At 40.6% G+C, this 24,371-nt stretch overlaps 1 protein-coding gene across 2 annotated transcripts in view; it reads right to left on the reverse strand.

The window, feature by feature from the left end:
* Positions 1-24,371, reverse strand: part of ADAMTS12 (ADAM metallopeptidase with thrombospondin type 1 motif 12) — a 274,545-nt gene that overhangs the window by 111,502 nt on the left and 138,672 nt on the right. For both annotated transcript variants that reach the window (XM_045022339.1, XM_045022340.1), the window contains 6 exons: positions 17,752-17,835; positions 15,923-16,047; positions 10,939-11,088; positions 8,903-9,046; positions 6,952-7,096; positions 3,732-3,824 (listed from right to left, as the gene is read on the reverse strand). In XM_045022339.1, the coding sequence (XP_044878274.1) occupies positions 3,732-3,824; positions 6,952-7,096; positions 8,903-9,046; positions 10,939-11,088; positions 15,923-16,047; positions 17,752-17,835 (741 nt within the window). The remainder of the gene's footprint in view (positions 1-3,731; positions 3,825-6,951; positions 7,097-8,902; positions 9,047-10,938; positions 11,089-15,922; positions 16,048-17,751; positions 17,836-24,371) is intronic.

Raw genomic sequence — 24,371 nt, forward strand, 5'->3', positions numbered from 1 at the left:
TGTCCCTGTATCTTTCAATCCCCTTTTCCCTCTATGAAGATGTCTAGCTAGTTCAGATTCAGTATTTATTCTGATAGCCTTAGTTTTTATTCTACAAGCCACTGAACTTAGTTGACAACTTGTTCCATGTGTTTACTATACTTTGATTTAAATAATCCAATGAATTCTAGGTTCTTTACGGATCTGAAAGATTTCCCCTGGTATCCACCATAGAAAGACCACCCCGATCACAACAAACAATAGTCCCAGGACATTTTTATATCCTTTCTCCTCCCCTCTCCTCAGCAGAGCTTCCCATCCATTTAGATTAGATCCTCAGCCTTCCCATTGAAATTATCTGCATGAATCCTCTATTCCCTCAACCTTTCCTTCTTTTCCCTAGGTTGTTTCCAAATCCCTACTTTTGAAGAAAACCCTCTCCTGTCATCACCTGCTCCAATCCACTACTATTCCAGCAATCATTAGCCCTGCACTGATTCATGCTGTTATGCTACCCTGACTTAGAGGCATCCTAGAGTGAATTTTGCCACTGGCAAATCACCATGCAGTACCAAGGAGTTGAGTCAGCATTTGGTTTTTTCCCCTGCCAATGGAGGATTTTGCCCTACAGGGTATTTAGTGGTGCTTTGAACTGCAAATATCCCACCACACTGTTCACCACTTCCTCTGAGCTAAATAACTGAACATCATCTGTCAAATCAGTCAACAACATCAGCTAAATAACTGATCATCATCTCACTGGTCAGGAAAACTTTCCTGATATTCTGCTTTTAAACTCTCCCTTTCTTTCATTTCATTCCACTCCTCTTAATTTAAATTGCAGTTTCATTCTATGAGTCCTAACACTGAACCTCTGAACAAAGGTTTCCTGTTGAACCCATACTGTGAGCTAGACTGTGGCGCCTTGGTGGGGTCCTGCTTCATCAAAACCGTTGATCTGCCTGAACAGTAACACCAGCTGGGTCAAAACTGAATATCTTTCATGGAATGTGTTATGAGCAGGGGGACTGTAAACTTTGAGGGCTTGTCTACACATGAAAGTTATTCCAGAATAAGGTAGGTTGCAAATGTAAAGTGGAATAACTATTTGGGAATAACTGTGTAGACAACCCCTTACAGGCAGTCTGAAGGGGATGCAGGAGGAATGACCCACTTTGCCACAGAACCACAGGGCACTGACTTGTTCAGGTAACGAGACTTTAGTAACGGAGAGGAAATGGATTTATCTCATGAAATCCTGATTAAGGACATAATCCTGAGAGGATCGGAGCACTCATGGCTCCCACTGAAGTGCTTGTCATGTTTTAGGACTGAACCCCCAAACCATTTAATAGCTATGCATTTCAAATCTTCCTTTACAAGACAGCTAGCGCTATAATTACAACACTAGGGAAATTTCACCAGTATGGAGTCTGAGGGTGGTCCTTCGGGTTCCAGCAACGCAACAAATTCAGAACAAGACTCAGGGGCCTGACTCCCTTAGCGAGCAGAGGCTGTGGACGGCATTAAGAAGTACTGAGGTCATACCTTACAGTCCCTGTGAACTAGGAAGTTGAGCTCCTGCTGGCTAGCAAGAGGCATGGATTGAAAAGAAAGCTATTAGTCCTCTCAGTTGGAAGAAAAACAGTAAAGTAATGATAACAAAAGCAAGCGGAAAAAGGTCAGGGTTTAAGATTAATAACAGAGAAAAATGTTACTATGAGTGAACTCCATTAAGCCATAGAAAATATGAAAAGCTGGAGGCTGAAAAACTCAGCAAAACAAAGATATGAGACATCTCTCAGGATGTCACTTAGTTTAATCTGGAACAAATGACAAAACCTGTTATGTCACAATTAGGACTGTCAAGTGATTAATTTAAATATTTTTGGATGTTTTCTACATTTTCAAATCTATTGATTTCAATTACAACACAGAATACGATGTGTACAGTGCTCACTTTATATTTATTTTTATTACAAATAACTGCAATGTAAAAATCACAAGAAATAGTATATTTCAATTCACCTAATACAAGTACTGTAGTGCAATCTCTTTGTAATGAAAGTTGAACTTACAAATGTAGAATTATGTACAAAAAACAACTGCATTCAAAAATAAAACAATATAAAACTTTAGATCTACAAGTCTACTCAGTCCTACTTCCGCCAATCACTCAGATAAACAAGTTTGGTTACAATTTGCAGGAGATAAAGCTGCTCACGTCTTGTTTACAATGTCACCTGAAAGTGAGAACAGGCATTCACATGACACTGTTGTAGATGGCCTTACCAGATATTTACATGCCAGATGCGCAAAAGATTCATATGTCCCTCCATGCTTCAACCACCATTCCAGAATATATGCATCCATGCTGATGACGGGTTCTGCTCAATGATGATCCAAAGCAGAGCGGACCGACGCATGTTCATTTTCATCATCTGAGTCAGATGCCAGAAGCAGAAGAAGGTTGATTTTCTTTTTTGGTGGTTCAGGTTCTGTAGTTTTGGCATCAGAGTGTTGCTCTTTTAAGACATCTAAAAGCAATCTCTACACCTCATCTCTCTCAGATTTTGAAAGGCACTTCAGATTCTTAAACCTTGAGTGCTGTAGCTATCCCTAGAAATCTCACCTTGGTACCTTTGCGTTTTGTCAAATCTGCTGTTAAAGTGTTCTTAAAACAAACATATGCTGGGTCACCATCCACGACTGCTATAACATGAAATATACAGGCGAGTCTCATCTTATGCTGCGGTTACATTCTGCTGTCAGCGCGTAAAGCGAAAGTCATGTATAGTCAAAATTACATTGAGTGTAATGGTGGGCGGAATTGCCCACATTACAGGTACAGTATTTAAATTGTTATTTTTCCTCTTTCTTTGTTTTTTTTGTTTTGTTTTTTGCTGACCGCGCAAAACTGAATTCATGCATGTTAAATGAACGTAAGATGAGACTCGCCTGTATGGCAGAAAGTGGGTAAAACAGAACAGGAGACATACAATTCTCCCCCAAGGAGTTCAGTCACAAATTTAATTAATGTATTATTTTTTTTAACGAGCATCATCAGCATGGAAGCATGTCCTCTGGCATGGTGATCAAAGCATGAAGGGGCATATGAATGTTTAGCATATCTGGCACGTAAATATCTTGCAATGCCAGCTACAGAAGTGCCATGCGTGAATGCCTGTTCTCACTTTCAAGTGACATTGTAAATAAGAAGCAGTCAGAAATATCTCCTGTAAATGTAAACAAACTTGTTTGTCTTAGCAACTGGCTGAACAAGAAGTAGGACTGAGTGAACTTGTAAGCTCTAAAGTTTTACTTTGTTTTGTTTTTGAGTGTAGTTATGCAACAAAAAAAAAATCTACATTTGTAAGTTACACTTTATGATAAAGAGATGGCACTACAGTACTTGTATGAGGTGAATTGAAAAATATTATTTCTTTTGTTTATCATTTTTACAGTGCAAATATTTGTAATAAAAAATAATAATATAAAGTGAGCACTGTACACTTTGTATTCTGTGTTGTAATAGAAATCAATATATTAGAAAAACATCCCAAAATATTTAATAAATTTCAATTGGGGTTTTATTGTTTAACAGTACAATTAATCACGATTAATTTTTTTTAAAATCGGCATTAATTTTTTTTTTGAGTTAATCGTGTGAGTTAACTGCAATTAATCAACAGCCCTAGTAACAATTTATATTTTCTGATCTTAATTTTTATACAAGAGAAGCCCATCATCACCTTCTTTTCTCCACATCTAGTTCCATCTGCGGCAGCATCCAGTTTTGAGTGGCAGGAACCATTCACTGAGCACCAGAGTGTCTGGCAAATATTCTGTAAGAGAACAGACAGCAGCTGCCTTCAGAAGAGTTGAACTCCCAGGCCACGTTTTTCAAAAGTCATTAACAATTTTTGGGTATCTCAATTTGAGATACCTTTTAGGGGCTTGACTTTCAGAGGTCAGGATGCTTAGATCTTTTTGAAAACTAGGCCCCTTTAAAGTTATCTCAAAATCAGATACTCCAAATCTCTAGTCACTGTTTAAAATTTTAGCCACAGAACAACTTTAAATTTACTCCTCATTAGTGTGTTGTCATAGATCTGTGCACAAATACAAAACTGTGAATATATTGTATCCAGCTGACTGAATTCAAGTTCTCTTGAGAGTTTAAAAGTTCCCCCTATTCTCTGAACTGACATACCTCCCAAGCACCCACTGTTCATTGGAAAAATTTCTTTACAAAGCTCAGAAGCAGCCTCAAGAGGGGAAAACGTACCATGGCCACCTGACTGTGTTTTCTCTTCATTAATCATGCTGTTGGAAGTTTGTTTGACTTCTCCTTACAAGTGTCTCACCTTATTGAGAGGATATTATTGCTGCAGTACCTACAGGCCAAATCCCCAAGTCTTCACTCAGTCTTAATCAGAGAAGCACCTATACATTTCAGTGGGCATTCACCTATAAAAAGACTGTTTACAAAATAAATTAGGACCTCAGGATTGGCTGGTAATTCTGCTTTTAGAATTAGGTTTCTTTGCACTATACATTTTTAATTGCTGCCTAATGTCTGTAATTTAGATTTAATCGTATGCACCTCAATTTTCATCCCTTTTTGGTTTTGCTATATTGTAGGTTTTTTCTTCCTATTGTACATTAAGCAATTTACAGAGAGAGAGAGAGAGAGAGAGAGAGAGAGAGAGAGAGAGTGTGTGTATTAGTTACAATATATAAATAACTTTATATACACACACACACACACACACACACACACACACGTTACTATTTAAAATTAAAAATGGGCTTTAAGGGGCAAAATCTGGATGTAGTTCAGGAGTTTAAACCCTCCCAGCATCTGGATTTATTTGAAATTTGTATCTAGGGTTTTGGTTCAGCCTTCCATAGACATGGAGTCAGATTATCAAAACAGATCAGCATCAACTATCGGGGACTAATTTTCAAGAAAGCTCAGTTCCTATTTTGGCACTTAAATAATGGCTAGATTTTCCAAAGGACTCAGCACTTACCAGTTACCACTGTGACACTCATGACACCCAACACGACAAGTACTTTTGAAAATCTGACCCATAGGGCCTACCAGCCACATTCAAATATGAATTCGGATTCCAAAGTTTGGATCTTGAGAGTTTTGGCCTCTCTCTGTTTAAATCATTCACAAAGTGTCTGTTTCAAGTGAGTTGCTTGTTACTTATCATGTGTGTTGTTTGTGGGCTCCTATTATGATCACATAGTTAGAGCACTGGGAAAGAAAGATGATGACTGAGAACTGCTCAAAGTATTCTAAAATCTTCACTCAAAGCCTGGTACTCTGAGGCTATATTATTATTGCTCATTGAATTGATTTTAGGTGAAGCAAACCATGTCAGTGGCTGCACTGAAGTTCCCTATTTATTATTCATTGCATTGTTTAGAGCAGGGGTTCCCAACTGTGGGCCCTGGCCCAAAGGTGGGCTGTGACAGTCCTGGGTGGTCTGCCAGCGCAACTGCATTTGCCAGTCAAGCTCTTAGTAAATCTTTAACTCCACGTGACTCACGTAATCCAAGTCAAAGCTATATAAATGTAGTGTTTTGAGCTGTTTATGTTGGACAGAGTATAGAAAAAAAACTTGATTTTTTAAAAAACAAGCTGCAATATGTCAAGTTTAATTCTCACGAGTACAGTGGTGCATTTCACAGCAAAGCAACCTAGCAACGTACGCACAGTCCACCGTTTACAACTGTAAAAAACGGCAAGCAGTATTTCAATCAGACAGGGATCAATTTATTTTTCAAAAACAAGAAGGGTGCACTGGTGAAGAAGATAATGAAAGTCCCAGACCATCTACAGGAACATGAAATGAGCCAGTCAAAAAAAATAAAGGAAGTGGTAAGAAAATATGATAAAACATACTTGAAGTTTGGATTCTCCTTTACTGGATCATCTGAGTACCCGTTGCCTCAGTGTAGTATAAAATAACTGTTATTTTACATTTTTATTTAGAATATTCAATTCTTTTCTAATTAATACAGATTAGGGTTGGGTCTTTCCTTACACAGCTCAGAAATGCAGATTTTACACTAAAAAAATTGAAAACGCAATATAGTGTTCAAAGCTGGACATCTATTGTGTTTTAAAGTCAACAAATAATAACACAATGTGTTTAACAATTTTGTTAACATTGTTGCATTGCTTATTGTTCAGTTTTATACATTTATACATTGCGTTTTCGATGTCTGAATGCCACATTTTGCTCTCAACATTTTTTTTAAGTGCAGCTTTACTAAAACTGTTTGGTTTCAAAGATCTTGAAGCATATCTTTGAGTACATATTGCTAGGAATTTCTATCATTACACATGGTTACATTAAAATTAAAAGGAAAACAACACTGTTTATTTACTGTGTTATAGTTTATGTGTATGTAATAATTAAAAATAATAATTTACCTAAAGAAGTGTTAATAGTGGGCTATAATACTGTACCCCCGCCCTGAACAATCTGGCCCATAACAAAAGTGGGCAAACATACGACATACAGGGACAAATACTACTCTGAGATTTGTTCAGGTGGCTCTCACAGAAGTTGAGCAAGTGTATCTAACTGAAGAATTTGGCCAAATGACAGCTAATGGGATGGAGGCTTCAAAATACTTAACTTACTTTTGAAAATAACTTCTAAGTCATAAAGACACTTTATAATTTTTCCCAAGATTTATAATGTACGTTTAAAAATGAAACCACTTCACCACTGAAATGCAGTCACCTGTGCATGAAAGATAGTCACCATTCAGTAATACACAAGACCACTACAAAACAATTTAGGATAGCCATATTCATTTGAAACTGGAGAAGAATTTTACGTAGGCAGAATATAATTTCCCCAAACTGGAATTGAGTCAGGTCACAAGAAGAATTAAAAGCTTAAATTCTTATTAGTAAAATAGATTAAAACAAATAGCACTTACATCCACCTCTTCACAGAAAGTAGCAGTGGGGCCATACTGCAGCTGGCACTGGTGATGTACATCATAGATAACTCCTGCGGCAATGAGTGGTGACTTTAAATCTTTCTTTTTTGGGATATCATCTAGACAGAATCCCCATCCTCGGCTAAAGGTGAAAATTGGAAACCAGACAAATGTGCTTTTAATTTTAATTTTGAATTTTTTTCATAATTCACCTGTAAATTTCTAATCATTAATGGCACTTTCCCATGTGGTCTTTAGGAAACAACACTTCCAGATTCTAAGTCGGGCATGGGGAATTTAGCAAATAACTTATTTCCAATAATGTTTTAGGAACCTCAAATAAGAGCAAAAGTACTTAAAAAAATCTGGGAGTACCTGCCATTCAGGAGCAGCCTGGGTATTAATATCTGGTATCTTTACCCCCCATGGCATATAGAAGGGGCCCTGAAGACTGCAAAGGCAACAAAACATGTGTGGTTCTCCTTTGTGGTATATCATGACTCCTGTGACCTCCGCAGCTCTTTCCTTCTCCTGTGAATTATAAAGAAGGGCCCTGCAGCAGCTCTCCCCATTTCACCTTACAGAGGAATTTAATGGAGGCAGAATGTAGTTTGTTAAATTGGAACTAGATAGGGGGCTTGGCTACACTGGAGAGTTGCAGCGCTGGTGGTAGGTTTACAGCGCTGCAACTCACTCACCGTCCACACTGGCAAGGCACATACAGCGCTGTATCTCCCTGGCTACAGCGCTGCATGTACTCCACCTCTGCCTGGGGAATAACGACTGCAGCGCTGGTGCTGCAGCGCTGGAGTGCCAGTGTAAACAGTGATTAATCTTACTACGCTGTAACTGACCTCTGGAATTTTCCCATAATGCTTTTAACTAAAGACCTCTCTTTGTTTTGTTATGATGCCTCTCTTTGTTTTGTTGTGAACTCGGGGCTCCCGGAGCTGCTTATCTAAAAAACAAACACAGCTACTGTTTGCTGTGAATGAGGCAGGCAGGGGGATGAATGTCCACAGCTAGCGTTTGCTTGAGGAGAGAAACAGCACGGCGGGGGGGGGGGAGGAAGGGGGGGAAAGGGAGTACGTTAGAGCAGCTGCTTATATGGTCTGCAGGCTATTTGCATTTAAGAGTGAATGAGGGGTCGGGGAAGTGGTCGGAATTTGCAAGGCAGGGAGCTGACAGTGTCGGCTCCAAAAATCCACTCTCTCTGTCTCCCCCATGCTCCCTGTCACACTCCACCCCACCCTCCTCTTTTGAAAAGCACGTTGCAGCCACTTGAACGCTGGGATAGCTGCCCATAATGCACCACTCCCAACACCGCTGCAAATGCTGCAAATGTGGCCACACTGCAGCGCTGGTAGCTGTCAGTGTGGCCACACTCCAGCACTTTCCCTACACAGCTGTACGAAGACAGCTTTAACTCCCAGCGCTGCACAGCTGCAAGTGTAGCCAAGCCCTCAGTCATTGGAATGACTTCAATGAGAGCTGCAGCCACTCTCAATAGCATTGAAAGTCAGATCAGAGGCACCTGAAGTTGGGCACCCAACATTTGATATAACAGGTCACTTTTGAAAAATGTGAGCATAAGTGATTTGTCCAAGGTCTCATAGGAAATCTGTGTCAGGCCCTCTGATGCCCTATCATATACCTTAGCCAAAGGCCATCTTTTCTCCCAGTAACCATATGATAGCTGTAGGTTACACCAAGTTTTGAACTCAGATTGTTGAAATCTAAGTCCAATTTTGAACATTGCATAATGTACCAATTCTTCCACTATCTACTGTATCGTACTTGGTCAGATTTGGGTGTGCCATGACATGGGAACCAACAACATTCCTCAAGGATCCTCAAAGGAAAAAAATAATTAAGAATTTCTCCTCAACTCTGTCATCTCACATAACATTCCATTATTCCAAGAGGACATATTATTCTAATCACTCACTCTAGGAAACGTGTGATGTATTCCTTGCTGCACGCGGACCAGGTGAGTGGAGAAGGATCATACCGTAGCTGCCGGGACATAATGTATGGATGTCTTCCAATGGGTTCACAGTCATTCTCTTTTCCATCATGCTGGATACCAAAACTAAAAGAAGTATTACCAAGCACAGGAAATAGTCATTATAGCTGATAGTTACATAGCAACTTTCTTCCAAAGATCCCAAAGTGATCAGGAAAACATATAGGTATCGCTTCATCCATGAGCTAAAAGTACAACAGAAGTCAAGACTCTCGTTGACTTCAGTGGGCATTAGACCAGGCACACAATGCACAGCAATGCCCCCCGGGCAGAAAGCAAAGAGTAAACTTCCCTAATTGAAACTCTGGGAGAATTTTAAGGAGTCAAAACATAATTATGCAATCTGCCTTTTGTCATGCCACATAGTTTACACCCAATGCGTAATTTTTAATGAAAGAGGTGTCAAGGATCAAGCAATTAGGTGCTGGGAGTCAAGCAATATTTTTACTTTTATAATTGATGTGCCAAGCCCAGAGGTGCCGAGGTTATGAACTGCCAAGCCTAGAGATGTCAGGGCTCAGCCCTGGCAGAAACTAAGCGCTGTTTACACCCTGACTCTTGTAAAAGGTTCCAGGGCAGTTTTAATAATCATAGGTACTCATGCCTCATTCACAGAGCAGCGCCCTTTAGTACCCTGCAGTGAAGTTAATTTGGTAATGATTCAGAGGGAAGGGTGCCACCTGGAGAACGCTCATACCACTTTCTGCAGCACCTTGTTTTTCAGGTCAAAACCCAGCTTAGACTATGAAATTGGTTGAGATCACAGTACTGAGCCGCATGGCTACAAGTTTGGGGTTTGCAGTGAGGGACTTTCAAAGGACAGGACTGCACGCGCTGGAAGTCTGGGTCAATACTGAAAACAAATCTCACAAAAATTGCAGGCCAAATTTTGCTCTTGATTAGTGTGCTGTAAATCAAAATAACTCCATTCACTTCAGCATAGTTATATCTGATCAGATCAGAATTTGGCCCATTAATCTTCTCTTAATAATTTCTCTTGTTACAATACTCTTTTTCTTCCTTCCTTCCTTCCTAAAATAATTTCAAGGATGTCACTTGTTATTGATTTAGATAGAGGCATTGCTTCCCACATTGTCATATATTCATGAATGGATTGGTGAATTAGCCTCTAATCTCCCCATCTCTCTCCCCAGTTAATAATACTGTGCATTGTAACAGACCTTCCCCACAGCAGGTCCTCCCCCAGCCATTCATAACTCAGTCTTGTCTATCCTCTGCAAAGCTTTTGTCAATCCTTGTAAAAGATTTACTACTCAATAACAACTTTTAACAATAATAACCAAACACCCTCCTGAAAGACCAACATGAAAAAATTGTCACTGTAGCTCAATACAGCACCACACATGGCAACCATCCATGGAATCAAAAAACCCCAATTACTTTAGACATGTTTATTTTTTGAAAACATCACTGTTAAATCATCCCAGTATTTCAAAAGCTTGGGTGGCTCTTTCCCTCTTCCACAACTTTGTTTTTTTCTTACTTATTTTTAGATTTATACAAGGTGGTCCTCCTCACCCCATCTCTGGGGGTGTATGCAAAAATGAAGGTCGAAATGAAGTCACTTAGGCAAGGCTGAAAATCTCTGCCTAAAACAACATGCATTGGGTAACAAAAATGACTATGACTGTCAGGAAGAGAGCTAGATCTGGTCAGGAGGTTTCCGTCTTGAATGATTTTTCAACAGAAAATGCAGTTTCTGCAAAACTGAAATTTTCCTCATGATAATTTTGATTTGCCAATTTTGTTTCAATATCCCATTGTTATAACCAAAAAGAATAAAAAAAAGAATCAAAGCACTATGGCCTGTGCTATACCAAATGATCACAATGGTCCCTTTTGGCCCTGTAATCTATGATGGAAATACAATTATAAGATAAACATATAAAACACTGAATAAGACCTAGCTAGACTCTGCATTTTACATCCAACTATACCTGTGTCCAAGCTCATGTGCAACAGTGAATGCCAAAGGCAGCCCAGAATCTTCATTAATATTACAGCTCCGGTGAGGTTGGCACATACCAGACAGATGAGACAAACCTAAGGTTTCACAAGGACGATTCATGCCAGCACAGATATCCTTTCTGTAAACACAGTGAAGACTTAACGTTAACAGAGTTTAAAACTGCATGTAATGCTGCTCACAATAGACAGTAAACCTCCATATCATCATATATTTGTTGTCCATTTGAATGTTAACCAAAAGACGGTATACCTAACATTTATACCACTATGTAGGACGTATTATTTATTAATAAATATTTATATTGTGGTCGTGCCCAAATATCCCAGTCAGGATTGGGGCCCACTTGTGGCAGGCACTGTACCAATAAAGAAAAGAGACATCCCTGCTCTGAAGGCCTCACAATCTCAGGACACTGACAAAAGGCAAGGGATGGGGATACAACAGACATGCAAATGAATATGGTAAAAAATCAGAATTGCTTAATTAGTTACCTGGATTGCGGTTGTTTGGTTGCATTTTAATTGGGGATACAACTAGGGGAGGAAGAGAGTAGGAAAAGGAAAGAAGGGGAATAAAAATAGCTGCAGTTTGTCATATGTGTAGTTATGCTCATCAGGCTGGGATTTGTAGGGCTCATTGCAGAGACGATTCTTAAGGAGGGATCTGAAGGAGGATAAAGTAGTGGTTGTTCAGATTTTATCACAGAGTTTTTCCAAGGCAGGCAGCATCAGCCACAGCACGGTAGTGTTTGAGAGGCTGACTGGTGGTAGCCAAGGCAGGGAATGCAGGCAGAGTGAAAGTGAGGGTTGACGTCATTTTAAGTTGCTAGATCAGCTTGGCTGCAGGAAGCTAAATTATAAAGGGACTTGAATGTAAAGACTTGACTGATTGGAAATTACACCATTTTTTCCAGGCCAGCGGTGTGCAAATCCTTGCTCTTGGCTCCAAAAATTCAGCTATTGCGAAGCAGAGTTTTCCATTTGATGCCGAGGAAAAGACCGAATGTGCACACCTGAGATTCAGAACAGTGAAGGTAAATGTTCCTTCCCTGCTCATTTTCCACATCCTTGAGATCTTCTGCACCAATCGCTTTGGATAGAGTTCCTCCTGACTAACAGATGAAGACTGCATAACTAAGTCCTTTGATGATATTATCTCCCTCCCTTTATGGGTATGTCTACACCGGAGCTGGAAGGTGCAAATGATAGGAAAGGGTAGCCACTCTGAGAGTATGTACTTGGGCAGCTAGCCCCTCCCACCGCTCACACCAACATGGCTAAACTTCTGTTTTTAGCGCACACAGTCTGATTAAGCTAGCATGAGTATATCTACTCCAACTGGAAATTATACCTTCCTGCCCCAGTTTAGGCACATCCTAAATGGAAGTGAGGATGGGGTGAACATTATGAAGGGAGTATTATCCCAGTCTCCTCTTAGACAAGGACAATACTTTATTTTTTGCAATACATGGTTAAAAATCCCTACCTTTTGGAAATGCAGGAGAGCACGACAACTGAATAATAAAGGTGCTGGGAATACTCTACAGAATACTGTCTCTTGTAGCATCCAGGATCCACTTGTCTGTTTACTCTAGGCCCATGCAATGAAGAAATCTTTAAATCTTCTGCCTATGATGGCATTCTGTGCATGGCTCTGTGGATCTTCATGGTGATTATTTGACGTTTGAGGGGTTCATCCCTGGCAAAGCATCACAGGAAGAGTCTTCTTTTTCTAACACTGAACAGGGATTTTTATTAGAATAAGGTGAAGAGTGTGATCCCTAAACCACTCCACTGTAGGCTTTCTGCTTAGAATTTTCCCCAGGTCTCTTATTGCCTGGATTCCTGTTATAGTTTTTGGAAAAAAAGTGTTCACAAAAACTAATTAATCTGCACAAGACAGTTGCACCTGGAGCACAGCACAGGACCCACAGCTGGTCAGCAATTGATGTGGTGTTACAGAGGCAGCAGCAAGCCACAGCAGGTGGCTGAACTCCTTGTAGGCGTTTAAAATGTGCTCCATTTTTTCCTTTGTTCAGGCCCTGTTCTCAGCCAGCAGGGGAGAACTGATGCTCCCTGGCTAGAAATAAACAACTGAGCTCTGTAAACCAGTAAACTCCTTAGCCAAAGCACTTAGTTATTCTGTCTTCATCTATCTGGACTAGTACAAGAGATCAGAGAGAGAACAGAAAGGTTACTCCTCCTGTGCAGTAACTGTAGTTCCTTGAGATGTGGGTGCTGTACTACCCGCCCTTCTGCTTTGGAATTTCCTTCTGAAACTTGCAAGTGGGGAGGGAACTGAGGGAGGGTGGCCCATGAAGCCTGATATAGTCTCGGTGTGGGGTACGAGAGTATCAGTAGCACATGCACAGGCTGAACGGACATTGCTATTGAAAATCTCTGATCAAAGGCGTGCGGAGCACATGTGCACCTGACGTGGAGCACCAATAGGAATGTGACTCAAAGAAGAATATGCAACCTACAATGGAGAGAATCAGCAAGTAATCACCTCTCAACCTGTGCAGTGTCCGTGTGTGGCATCCTCTGGGACAGGGCAGTTTTCATTCCCTAGGTTCCGTCAGGGCGTGTGTGTGAGTGAGGATATTATATAAAGCCAGTTCATTTTGGCAGATTTACCATTAACCGTTTTGGAGACATCTTCTTTTGTTCTAGTTTTTTGTATGTATTGATTCAGTTCTTTCCTTATTCTGTGTGTCAGTTAGGAACTGTTACTTTGGGTATGTCTACATAGCAAAAAAAACAAAACAAAAACAAACAAAAAAACCCAATGGCAGTAAGTCTCAGAGTCCAGGTCAACTAACCTGGGCTTGCACTGCAGGGCTAAAAATAGCAGCCTAGCCATTTGCTCAGGGTGAAGCTTGGGGTCTGAGACCCTCCCCAGGGTTCACAGCCCAGGCTCCAGTTTGAGCCTGAATGTCAACACTGCTATTTTTAGCCCCGCAACATGAGTCCCACGCGCCTGTATAGATGTACCCTTTTTTTTTTGGTGGACTGATTAAGTGAAGGACGATTGTTTTTGCTCCTATCCTTTCGTTTTGGTTGGTGGTCAGTGCAAGCTGACTGGAGCTTTAGTTTTCCTTTTGAAAGTTGTGCATTGGTTTTATTGTGTGGCGCTTAGGGGCCAAATCAAATAAAATATATTAAGTAAATGAAGCAAGTAATGTGTTAGTATCTCACACACACACACACACTATAAAAACCTGCAAACGGCATCACAGATTGCTGAAAAAGAGTGTACTGTAACTTTGTAACAAACAGCAATGTGCAGCATCAAAAACATTTGGTTTTGAGTTTGTTTTTGGATGTATTGGAGGAAGGCTGGCAAAAAAAAAGTTGTTTTTCAATAGACAAGGATACTTTCCTTCGTACAACTGGGAAACTAAGGCCCCAATCCTGCAAACACACCTGCACACATTTAGATGGCAAGCAGTCCCACTGAGTTTGCTGGATCAGGCCCTATGTGCTTTGAGAGGACGGGCTGTCTTGTTTATAAGGCACTAGAACGGGACTCAAGAAACCTGGGTTCGGTTCCCTGCTCTGCCACAGACTTCCTGTGTGATCTTGGGCAAGTCCTTTACTCTCTCAGTGCCTCTGTTTCCCATCTGTGAAGGGTGAGTGGGGGGATACTTTTTTCCCCTCCTATCCTTTGTCTCCCTCGTTTCTTTAAACTGTGACATCTTAGGGCAGGGACTGTTCTTCACTATTTGTGCAGTGTCTAGCACAATGGGGCCCAGATCTTGGGCTATAGGTGCTACTGTAATACAAATAATTCATAATGATAATATATCAAATTTACTAAAAATATTAATGGAAAGCAAATTTCAAAGCCACATGCACAAATATATGTATCAACTGAATTTTTAAACCACGTGAGAATTTATGCCATAAGCATTTGTGTGCTTATCCAACTGAAACAATACCACAGGCCTTATCTGACCAATTGCAACTAAGTAATACAGCTCAAATGGTGAATACCCTTAGGTAACCAATTGAGAAATATGTTTTTATCTTTATAAACTGTGAAAACAAATTGTTGAATACTTTTGAACGAGAAATATATTTGAGGCAATCATGATCTTCTGATGGATATTCAGCAATACAGAGAAAGAGACTAAATCTGTCAGAAACAATAACTATTCTGTGAATTATCTGCACAGCTATAATGGTCCATTGGAAATGTCTGCTTACTCCTCTTGCTATACATAGTGTCTGAGACCCACCACCATGGAATATGAATGAAAAGATATTATCAAGACATTTTTGCATGTTTACAACCATTTAGCTAGAAGTCTGAACGTGAACTGTATTACTTTAACAACAAGATATTCTGCTATTGTGAAGTGTAGTTATTTGTTATTGTAGGGTTTTGTAATTAGGAAGCTGCTGATCTACAAGCTGGGCTTTTGGCCCTAATATTTTTTCCTTGAGAAAATAATTGACTGAAGCCATAAACAAGAGATGGGCCCAAACTGAATACTAACCTCATCCTTCGCAACCACTGAAGTTTGAGGATGTTTACATTTGGATCTAATTACAGATCTGAATTTCCTGACTATGACCCATGTTTAATAAAACACCTACAGATATGAATAAAACATAATATAGGCTTTGCAAACAGATGTAAGCAACCCTCTACAAGGTACAGTGGGTCAGTTTTAGCACCTTCCAACTTTACAGTGTGCTTTTATATAACAGCTCAAAATTCAACCTGTACTAGCATCTGATATACTCATCAAAGAAAGTTATTTTTGTACTAAAACTGTCCTTCAGAAATGACATGTATTCATCAGGAACAACAGTATATGGGGAAGTGTCTGTGTTGGGGTATGTGTGTGTGACTAGAGGAGGCTATTCGCCTATAAACATGTTCCCAGTGAAAGAAATATGAATAAAATAATATTTGGCAGCTCCTCTCCAGGGTTGTGACCATACCTAGTTAGAAGTACAGCTACATCATGATGTATTGGGTTGACATCATTTTTGGGATTGATGCTTTTCTGCCATTTGCAGAAGCTGGCTAATGTCTTGTCTGCATGATGAATTATTTTCAAGCCTCGCTAAAGAAAAAAAGAAGAAAATATTATTATAAAGACTGCATTATATTGCCAGAGCACAGCAGCAACATTAATTATCAGGCTCACTAAAGTCATTGACTGGTTATGCTTTTGCCCAAAGCTAGAAACATCATTAGGAGCAATGACAGTTATTGGTGTAATATCCCAAGTATTAAGTTAAAACTTTGTCATTTTGCAGCTAGTGTAACTAGAGAAAAAGTATATCAAAGGAGGAAATTAGCATTTTGGGGAAGAAGCCTTCATAAAATGAAACTAACAACTGCATTTTTTAAACAACGATATTTTATTTTCCTCTTGAAAGCTAGTATTCTTCCTGTCACAAAGAAGATAAAGATTAATTCGCAAGTAACTCGGAGAAAGCTACCTTCCATCATGTTTATCACCTTTAATGCAACATGAACAATCTCATGATGAGGTAACATTTTATGCTTTCATGGGTACATTTCCTTCACGCGATTTTTTTAAAAGCTGAAAAAGATGTACAAAAGTCGCCTTATGATGAGAGAGAACAAACACAAGTTGAAGGAAAAACATATTTTGCATTGCAAAATAAGCACTACTAAAAACATATTTCCCCCTTCCATGGTTTTGCTACTTACTTTGCCTCACTCCTAGTATATTATTATTTACGGTAAAGTTTTCCAAACTACTGAGGTGCCATAAGCACCTATGTCCCTTTTTCAAAGGTGCATTAGGCACTTAGGGGCCCAAGTCTCATTGAAAGTACTTAAACTCCTAAGTGTTTAAGTCAGTTTTGAAAATGGGCTTTAGGTGCTTTTGAAAATTTTATCCTTGATAACCTTACCCATCGGGTTAGCGGGATACATTAGGCTCCTATTTTACAAACTATTTTTACTTGTGCAGGCACTAGCTCTCATGTGGAGACCAACTGACTTCAACAGCCTAGGCGTCCACCTGGTTTAGGATTAGGACCTTTGATCATAAGTCCCTTTGGACAGAGACCTTATTTTAAGGCTATATCCACAGAAAGCCTTGCACAATTATGGTGCTATGAAAATAACCATTAAAATTATAATAATCAGCATTCATTTAGGGGGCGGTTACAGCATTTATGAGATATGGAACATGCAATCACCTACGTGTGGTAGTTCACTACAATGAGCATTTTATCAGTCACTGTTTCTCTGAGTTTTGAAAAGGAGCTTATAGGGAAAATAACCTGTCTTGCAGGCATACAATAGTAGATCTGCTTCTTCAGAGAGCTCCACAGACAGCTGCACTGAGCTTTATGAACATGCTATGTGATTAGACTGTGGATGGTTCATTTGAGCATCCTGTACGTTTGAATCTCTGCTCTGCAGCAAGCCTCCTCGGTCTTTGAAAGTCCTCTTCTGGCGCTGAAGAGTTTTCCCCTCACACACAATTACCCTAATATTTGAACATTTTAACTGAATTTCCTTTTGGGAGTTTATGCACAAACACCTGCAGTTATGAGCTAAACAATGTGCCATTTAGAGCAGCAGTTAGCTTTAAAACAGCTGTGCCAGAGTCAATAGATTAACAGAGGAATTAACAAAACGTTTTAAACAAGCAACCCTTTTTCCACACACAGTGGATGCACTCATTACTCTCTTTAGTGTTAATCTAAATACCCTATCAAAATCTCTTCAGTGCACTGCGTGCCCAACTTTCTTCATTGTAATCTTGGGGGGAACAAAATCTCACCTCTTCCTCTTCAAGGAGAATAAGGCGGACGAGCACAATGTGGATTGCATTGCCAATGCTTGGATCATGGAACAATCCTGTGACCTGTGTCAGAGCAAGGAGGTATGAAATTAATTGATTCCTCTACAGCAAGACAGAACTTTAGAGAGGAAATATGCAGGTTATTTCAAGCAGAGTGCCCTCTTTGGTTTTTTTCTCCTACACGTTATTGACCGAAGGTTCACTTCGCATTCTGAAATGTAATAACCGTGATGAACTACTGCAGAGGGCTGCCCAGTCAAATTAATAAAAATTCAGCAATTAACAGACATTATTAAGATGTTATGCAGCAAAATTTACCATCCATTAAAAAAATTATTTTAAGTTCATTTTTCTCATTTAGAGTCCCATCCACTATTGTGCTCCCTGTGTAGTCATTTACATCAGTGCAAGATAGGTGTAAAACACTGCCAGTGCACAATGGTAGCATTTTACATCACTTTGTACTGGTGTGAATGACTACCAAAGGTTCAGGGCAACAGCAAATGAGGCATTTATTGTTGGGTTCTGTAGAAAGGACTTGGCTGGCCAAAGGAAAAAGAGGAAGTCAATACTAGGCAAATAGAAGGGAGTTGAAAAATATATACAGTGGTATCATCAGCATAAAAGCGGAAGCTAAGGGTTTGTCTTCACTGCTGGCTAAATCGGCGCTGCTGCGATCAATGCAGTGGGGATTGATTTAATGGGCCTAGTGAAGACAGGATAAGTTGAAGGCAGAGCGCTCTCCTATCCACTTTAGTACTCCACCTTCCCAAGAGGCGGGAGAGCAGTGTAGACACTGCTGTAAATCGATCTAAGCTGCTTTGACTTAAGTTACATAATTTACGTAACTTAAAAAGCATAACTTGGATCGCCTTACCTCATTAGTGTAGAGCAGACCTGAGACTAAAGATAAAATGACACCTGGAGCAGTTAGACTGAAAAATAGCAAAGGGTCCAGCACTGAACTCCGAGTCCTCATGCCCCAAATGATGGTGTCAGTGTGTGTGCAATTAGACAGGCTACTTCTCAAGAGCATTACTAGTAAAAGGAAGAAATGGGGGTGGGGAGTGTAGCAGGAACAAAGCTGACACTTAAGCCTTGTCTATACCTAAAATTTAGGTTGGCCTCGCCATGTCACTCAGGGCACCACAGTTAGATTGACCTAAGCCCAGCATAGTTGTAACTACATCAAAGGCGGAATTCTTCTGTCAACCTAGCTACCGCTGGTTGGGGAGACGGATTATCTACATAGATAGGAAAACCCTTCCATCAGTCTAGGAGGTGTACACACGATGATGCTACAGCAGGACAGCTGCAGTGCTGTAGTATATGCCCTTAGTTACAATAATTTGCCAGAGGAAGTCATTTTCCCCCTCAGCTGGGAAGGGTTGCATCTGCTGTTTGAAATGAGCTTCATTTTGAGTACAAAAATTGATTAGTTACATTGTGCTCTGTAAACAGTTACTCCAAGACAATACAGTATTGATGGCTACAATGAAAGACAATTTCAAGACTTCTTTGTGAATCCATTGCAGATGTGTCCCATTAGTTCAAATAATATAAACAAAAACCTAGGAGACATCTGAATTGCATTAGCTGAATACTGTAGGATGGAAAAAAATATATTGTGTTGGCTCTTAATTCTTCAGAAATCTCTCAACTGAAAGATAATTGTTTAAGTATTTTGCACTCATTAGCAGCTGCCAAAAAAGGCTGTTCCTAGTGGGGGCTGGCTAGTCTAACAAAATCTCAGTCACACAAAGGAATATTGAAATATTATGTATTTACGGTTTTTTTCAGTGCAGGTCAGATTTTTTCTGGGGCTATTAATATAGTTCAGTACATAAATATTTGTGAAACAAAAGATTTTACATAAGAACATAAGAATGGCCATACTGGGACAGACCAAAGGTCCATCTTGCCCAGTATCCTGTCGTCTGACAGTGGCCAATGCCAGGTTCCCCAGAGGGAATGAATAGAACAGGTAATCATCAAGTGATCCATCCCTTGTCACCCATTCCCAGCTTCTGGCAAACAGCGGCTAAAGACATATCTCTGTCCATCCTGGCTAATAGCCATTGATGGACCTTTCTTTTTTTAGCCCTGTTATAGTCTTGGCCTTCACAGCATCCTCTGGCAAGGAGTTCCACAGGTTGACTATGCACTGTGTGAAAAAATACTTCCTTTTGTTTGTTTTAAACCTGCTGCCTATTAATTTAATTTGGTGATCCCTAGTTATATTATGAGAAGGAATAAATAACACTTCCTTATTTACTTTCTCCATATGAGTCATGATTTTATAGACCTCTATCATATCCCCCTTAGTCATCTCTTTTCCAATCTGAAAAGTCCCAGTCTTATTAATCTCTCCTCATATGGCAGCTGTACTATACCCCTAATATTTTTGTTGCCCTTTTTTGAACCTTTTCCAATTCCAATACATCTTTTTTGAGATGGCGTGACCACATCTGCACGCAGTATTCAAGATGTGGGCGTACCATGGCTCTACAGACACAATATTTTCTGTCTTATTGTTTATCCCTTTCTTAATGATTCCCAACATTCTGTTTGCTTTTTTGACTGCCGCTGCACATTGGGTGGATGTTTTCAGAGAACTATCTACAATGACTTCAAGATCTCTTTCTTGAATGGTAACAGACAAATTAGACACCATCATTTTATATGTATAGTTGGGATTATGTTTTCCAATGTGTATTACTTTGCATTTATCAACATTGAATTTCATCTGCCATTTTGTTGCCCAGTCACACAGCTTTGAGAGATCCTTTTGTAGCTCTTTGCAGTCTGTCTGGGACTTAACTATCTTCAGCAATTTTGTAACATCTGCAAATTTTGCCACCTCACTGTTTATCCCTTTTCCCAGATCATTTATGAATATATTGAATAGGACTCGGCCCAGTACAGAACCCTGGGAGACACCATTATTTACCTCTCGCCATTCTGAAAACTGAACATTTATTCCTACCCTTTGTTTCCTATTTTTTAACCAGTTACCAATCCATGAGAGGACCTTCCCTCTTATCCCACGACAGCTTACTTTGCTTAAGAACCTTTGGTGAGGGACCTTGTCAAAGGCTTTCTGAAAATCTAAGTACCCTATATCCCCTGGATCCCTTTTGTCCACATGTTGACCTCCTCAAAGGATTCTAGTAGATTGGTGAGGCATGATTTCCCTTTACAAAAACCTTGTTGATTCTTCCTCAACAAATTATGTTCATCTATGTATCTGACAATTTTGTTCTTTACTATACTGTAGTTTCAACCAGTTTGCCCGGTACCGAAGTCAGGCTTACCAGCCTGTAATTGCCAGGATCACCTCTGAAGCCCTTTTTAAAAATTTGCGTCAGATTAGCTATCCTCATGTTATTTGGTACAGAAGCTGATGTAAATGATAGGTTACAGACTACAGCTAGCTCTGCAATTTCACATTTGAGTGCCTTCAGAACACTTGGGTGAATACCATTTGGTCGTGGTGACTTATTACTGTTTAATTTATCAATTTGTTCCAAAACCTCCTCTAATGACATCTCAATCTGGGACAGTTCCTCAAATTTGTCACCTAAAAAGAATGGCTCAGTTTGGGAATCTCCCTCACATCCTCAGCCATAAAGACCAATGCAAATAATTCATTTAGTTTCTCCGCAATGGCCTTCTTTGGCCTTCTAATTATATTTTTACACTTCATTTGCCAGAGTTTATGATCCTTTCTATTTTCCTCACTAGGATTTAACTTCCACTTTTTAAAGGATGCCTTTTTGCCTCTCACTGCTTCTTTTACTTTGTTGTTTAGCCACAGTGGCACTTTTTTTGGTTCTCTTACTATGTCCTACGTGCCGACTCCATGGGTGCTCCAGGGCTGAGTACCCACTGGCAGTCCCTCTACCAGAACCTCCCCCTCCCCACAGCCCCTCCTGCCCACCAGAGGGCCCCACCGATCAGCACTCCCCCCTCCCTCCCAGTGCCTAAAGCCTGCCGTGGATCATCTGTTTCGCAGCGTCAGGACAGGAGGCGCGGGTGGGGGGGGAGGGAGCGAGAGCACAGTGTGCTTGGGGGAGAAATAGGGTGGGAAAGGGGTGGGAAGAGGCGGGGCGGGGAGGAGGTGAGAAGAAGCAGGGCAGGAGTTGGGCCTTGGGGGAAAGAGGTGGAATGGGGGTGGGGGCGGGGCCTGGGCAGAGCGGGAAGAGCACCCCCCGCAGATTAGAAACTCACGCCTATGTACTATGTTTTTTTAATTTAGGGTATACATTTAAGATGAGCCTCTATTATGGTGTCTTTAAAAAGTTTCCATGCAGCTTGCAGCGATTTCACTTTTGGCACTGTACCTTTTAATTTCTGTTTAACTAACCTCCTCATTTTTGTGTAGTTCCTCTTTCTGAAATTAAATGCTACAGTGTTGGGCTGCTGTGGTGTTTTCCCCGCCACAGGGATGTTAAATTTAATTATATTGTGGTCATTATTACCAAATAGTCGGCTATATTCACCTCTTGGACCAGATCCTGTGCTCCGCTTAGGACTAAATCAAGAATTGCCTCTCCTCTTGTGGATTCCAGGAACAGCTGCTCCAAGAAGCAGTCATTTAAGGTGTCAAGCAACTTTATCTCTGCATCCTGTCCTGAGGTGACATGTACCCAGTCAATATGGGGATAGTTGAAATCCCCCATTATTATTATTGAGTTTTTTACTTTAATCGCCTCTATAATCTCCCTGAGCATTTCACAGTCACTATCACCATCCTGGTCAGGTCGTCAGTCATATATCCCTAATGCTATATTGTTACTATTAGAGCATGGAATTACTATCCATAGAGATTCTATGGTACAGTTTGGTTCATTTAAGATTTTTATTTCATTTGATTCTATGCTTTCTTTCACATGTAATGCCACTCCCCCATCAGCAAAACTTGTTCTGTCCTTTCGATTTTGAAGGGGAGAAGGGGACGAAGGCAAGATTTGATCATTTATTTAAAGTATTATTGTAATTAGAAATCAAAACCTCAGCTCTATCACCCCAGCTTTAAGGGAATCCAGAATCAAACCACAGATCCAGATTTTGCAACTGGCTGCTATTGCTACAATGGACCAAATCAAAATGTTGGATCCAAATAACTGTGAAATCTGGATTTGATCTGACTTATGAGGCCCAGTCCAGCTTTACCTTCCTCCCAAACTCCTTTTTTAAAATAATTATTAAGGTTCTCATTGACTCTGATGAGAGCGGGACATGAACATCTGATGACAGAATCTGACACTGGGAAGCATGCTCATTAAGAACTGAAATTAAAATAAAGGTTTCAGACATAGGCCTGGTCTATGATAGAAAATTAGATCAGTTTAATTACATCCGTTGGGGATGTGAAAAATCCACACCCTGGACCCGCATTATTAAGCCAACCTAAATCTTCATGTAGACAGCGCTAGGCTGACAGAAGAATTCTTCTGGTCACCTACCTATCACTTCTTGTGGAGGTGGATTACCTTTGCCAATGGGAGAACCCTTCCCATTGGTGTAGGTAGTGTCTACACTGAATGCTACAATGGAATAGCTGTACTGCTGAAGCATTTTAAATGTAGACAAGCCCTAAAAGAGACCTTGTATGTTGCTTACAAGGAACAGAAGCATAGGTCTTTTCTCATGTCTCATCCCTAGCTATGGGCTACACCAGTTTCTATATATTGGCTGCCCCACTATGCATGAATGATGTGACGGCTTTGGAGCTGTTCTATATTAATTCAGGAACAATAAATATTCTGTTGGTCTGACTCAGTGGTCCCCAACCTTTTTTGTCTGGCGGGCGCCGGATGACTAGCCACTGAGAACAGTGGCCGACGGACGAGCATCCGCCAAAATGCCGCCGAGAAGCAGCATCATCCAGAGGCGTCACCGCTGAAATGACACCAAAAATCAGCGGCATTTCGGTGGCAACACCTCTGGATGACGCTGCTTCTCGGCGGCATTTCGGTGGATGCTGGTCCGCCAGACAGTACGCGGGTGCAGATAGATGTCCCGGCGGGTGCCATGGCGCCCGCAGGCACCGTGTTGGGGACCACTGGTCTGACTGTTGTAAGGGGACGCTGTCTACAAGGTGTTAATTCAAGCAGGAGCTGACTGCACTGTGCAGAGAAGACGACAACAGCTTCAGATAGCTACCATTTTGTTACACTTGGGGAACAATACTAGACATTCACTTTGATAGCCCGCTTCTTGTCCCCTATTGAGCTTAATGGGCCAGTATGTCAAGGCGGGAAGGGTCACAGGTTGCAACAGGGTGGCCAAATAGCAAGTGTGAAAAATCAGGACAAAGACCTATAAAATCGGGACATCTGGTCACTATAGGCTGTAAACACTGGAGAACCAAAACGCCAGGAAAGCAAGACAAAGAGCTTCTGAGGGGACAAAAAGGGATATTCTCAAGGGAGGGGTTGCTGGGAGTTGCTGATAAGAAGTGGTTCTCATAGACCTAGAGGTCAGAGGTCTGGAGCAGAGGGACCTCTGCCAAGGGCTGGCAAGCCTCTAGGTAAGATAGGTATGTGGTTAGGCCTCATATTGTTTTAAACTCTTTTTTCTGCTGCTTTGCTGGG

Source organism: Mauremys mutica, chromosome 6, assembly GCF_020497125.1.
Source record: "Mauremys mutica isolate MM-2020 ecotype Southern chromosome 6, ASM2049712v1, whole genome shotgun sequence".
Taxonomy (NCBI): Eukaryota; Metazoa; Chordata; order Testudines; family Geoemydidae; genus Mauremys; species Mauremys mutica.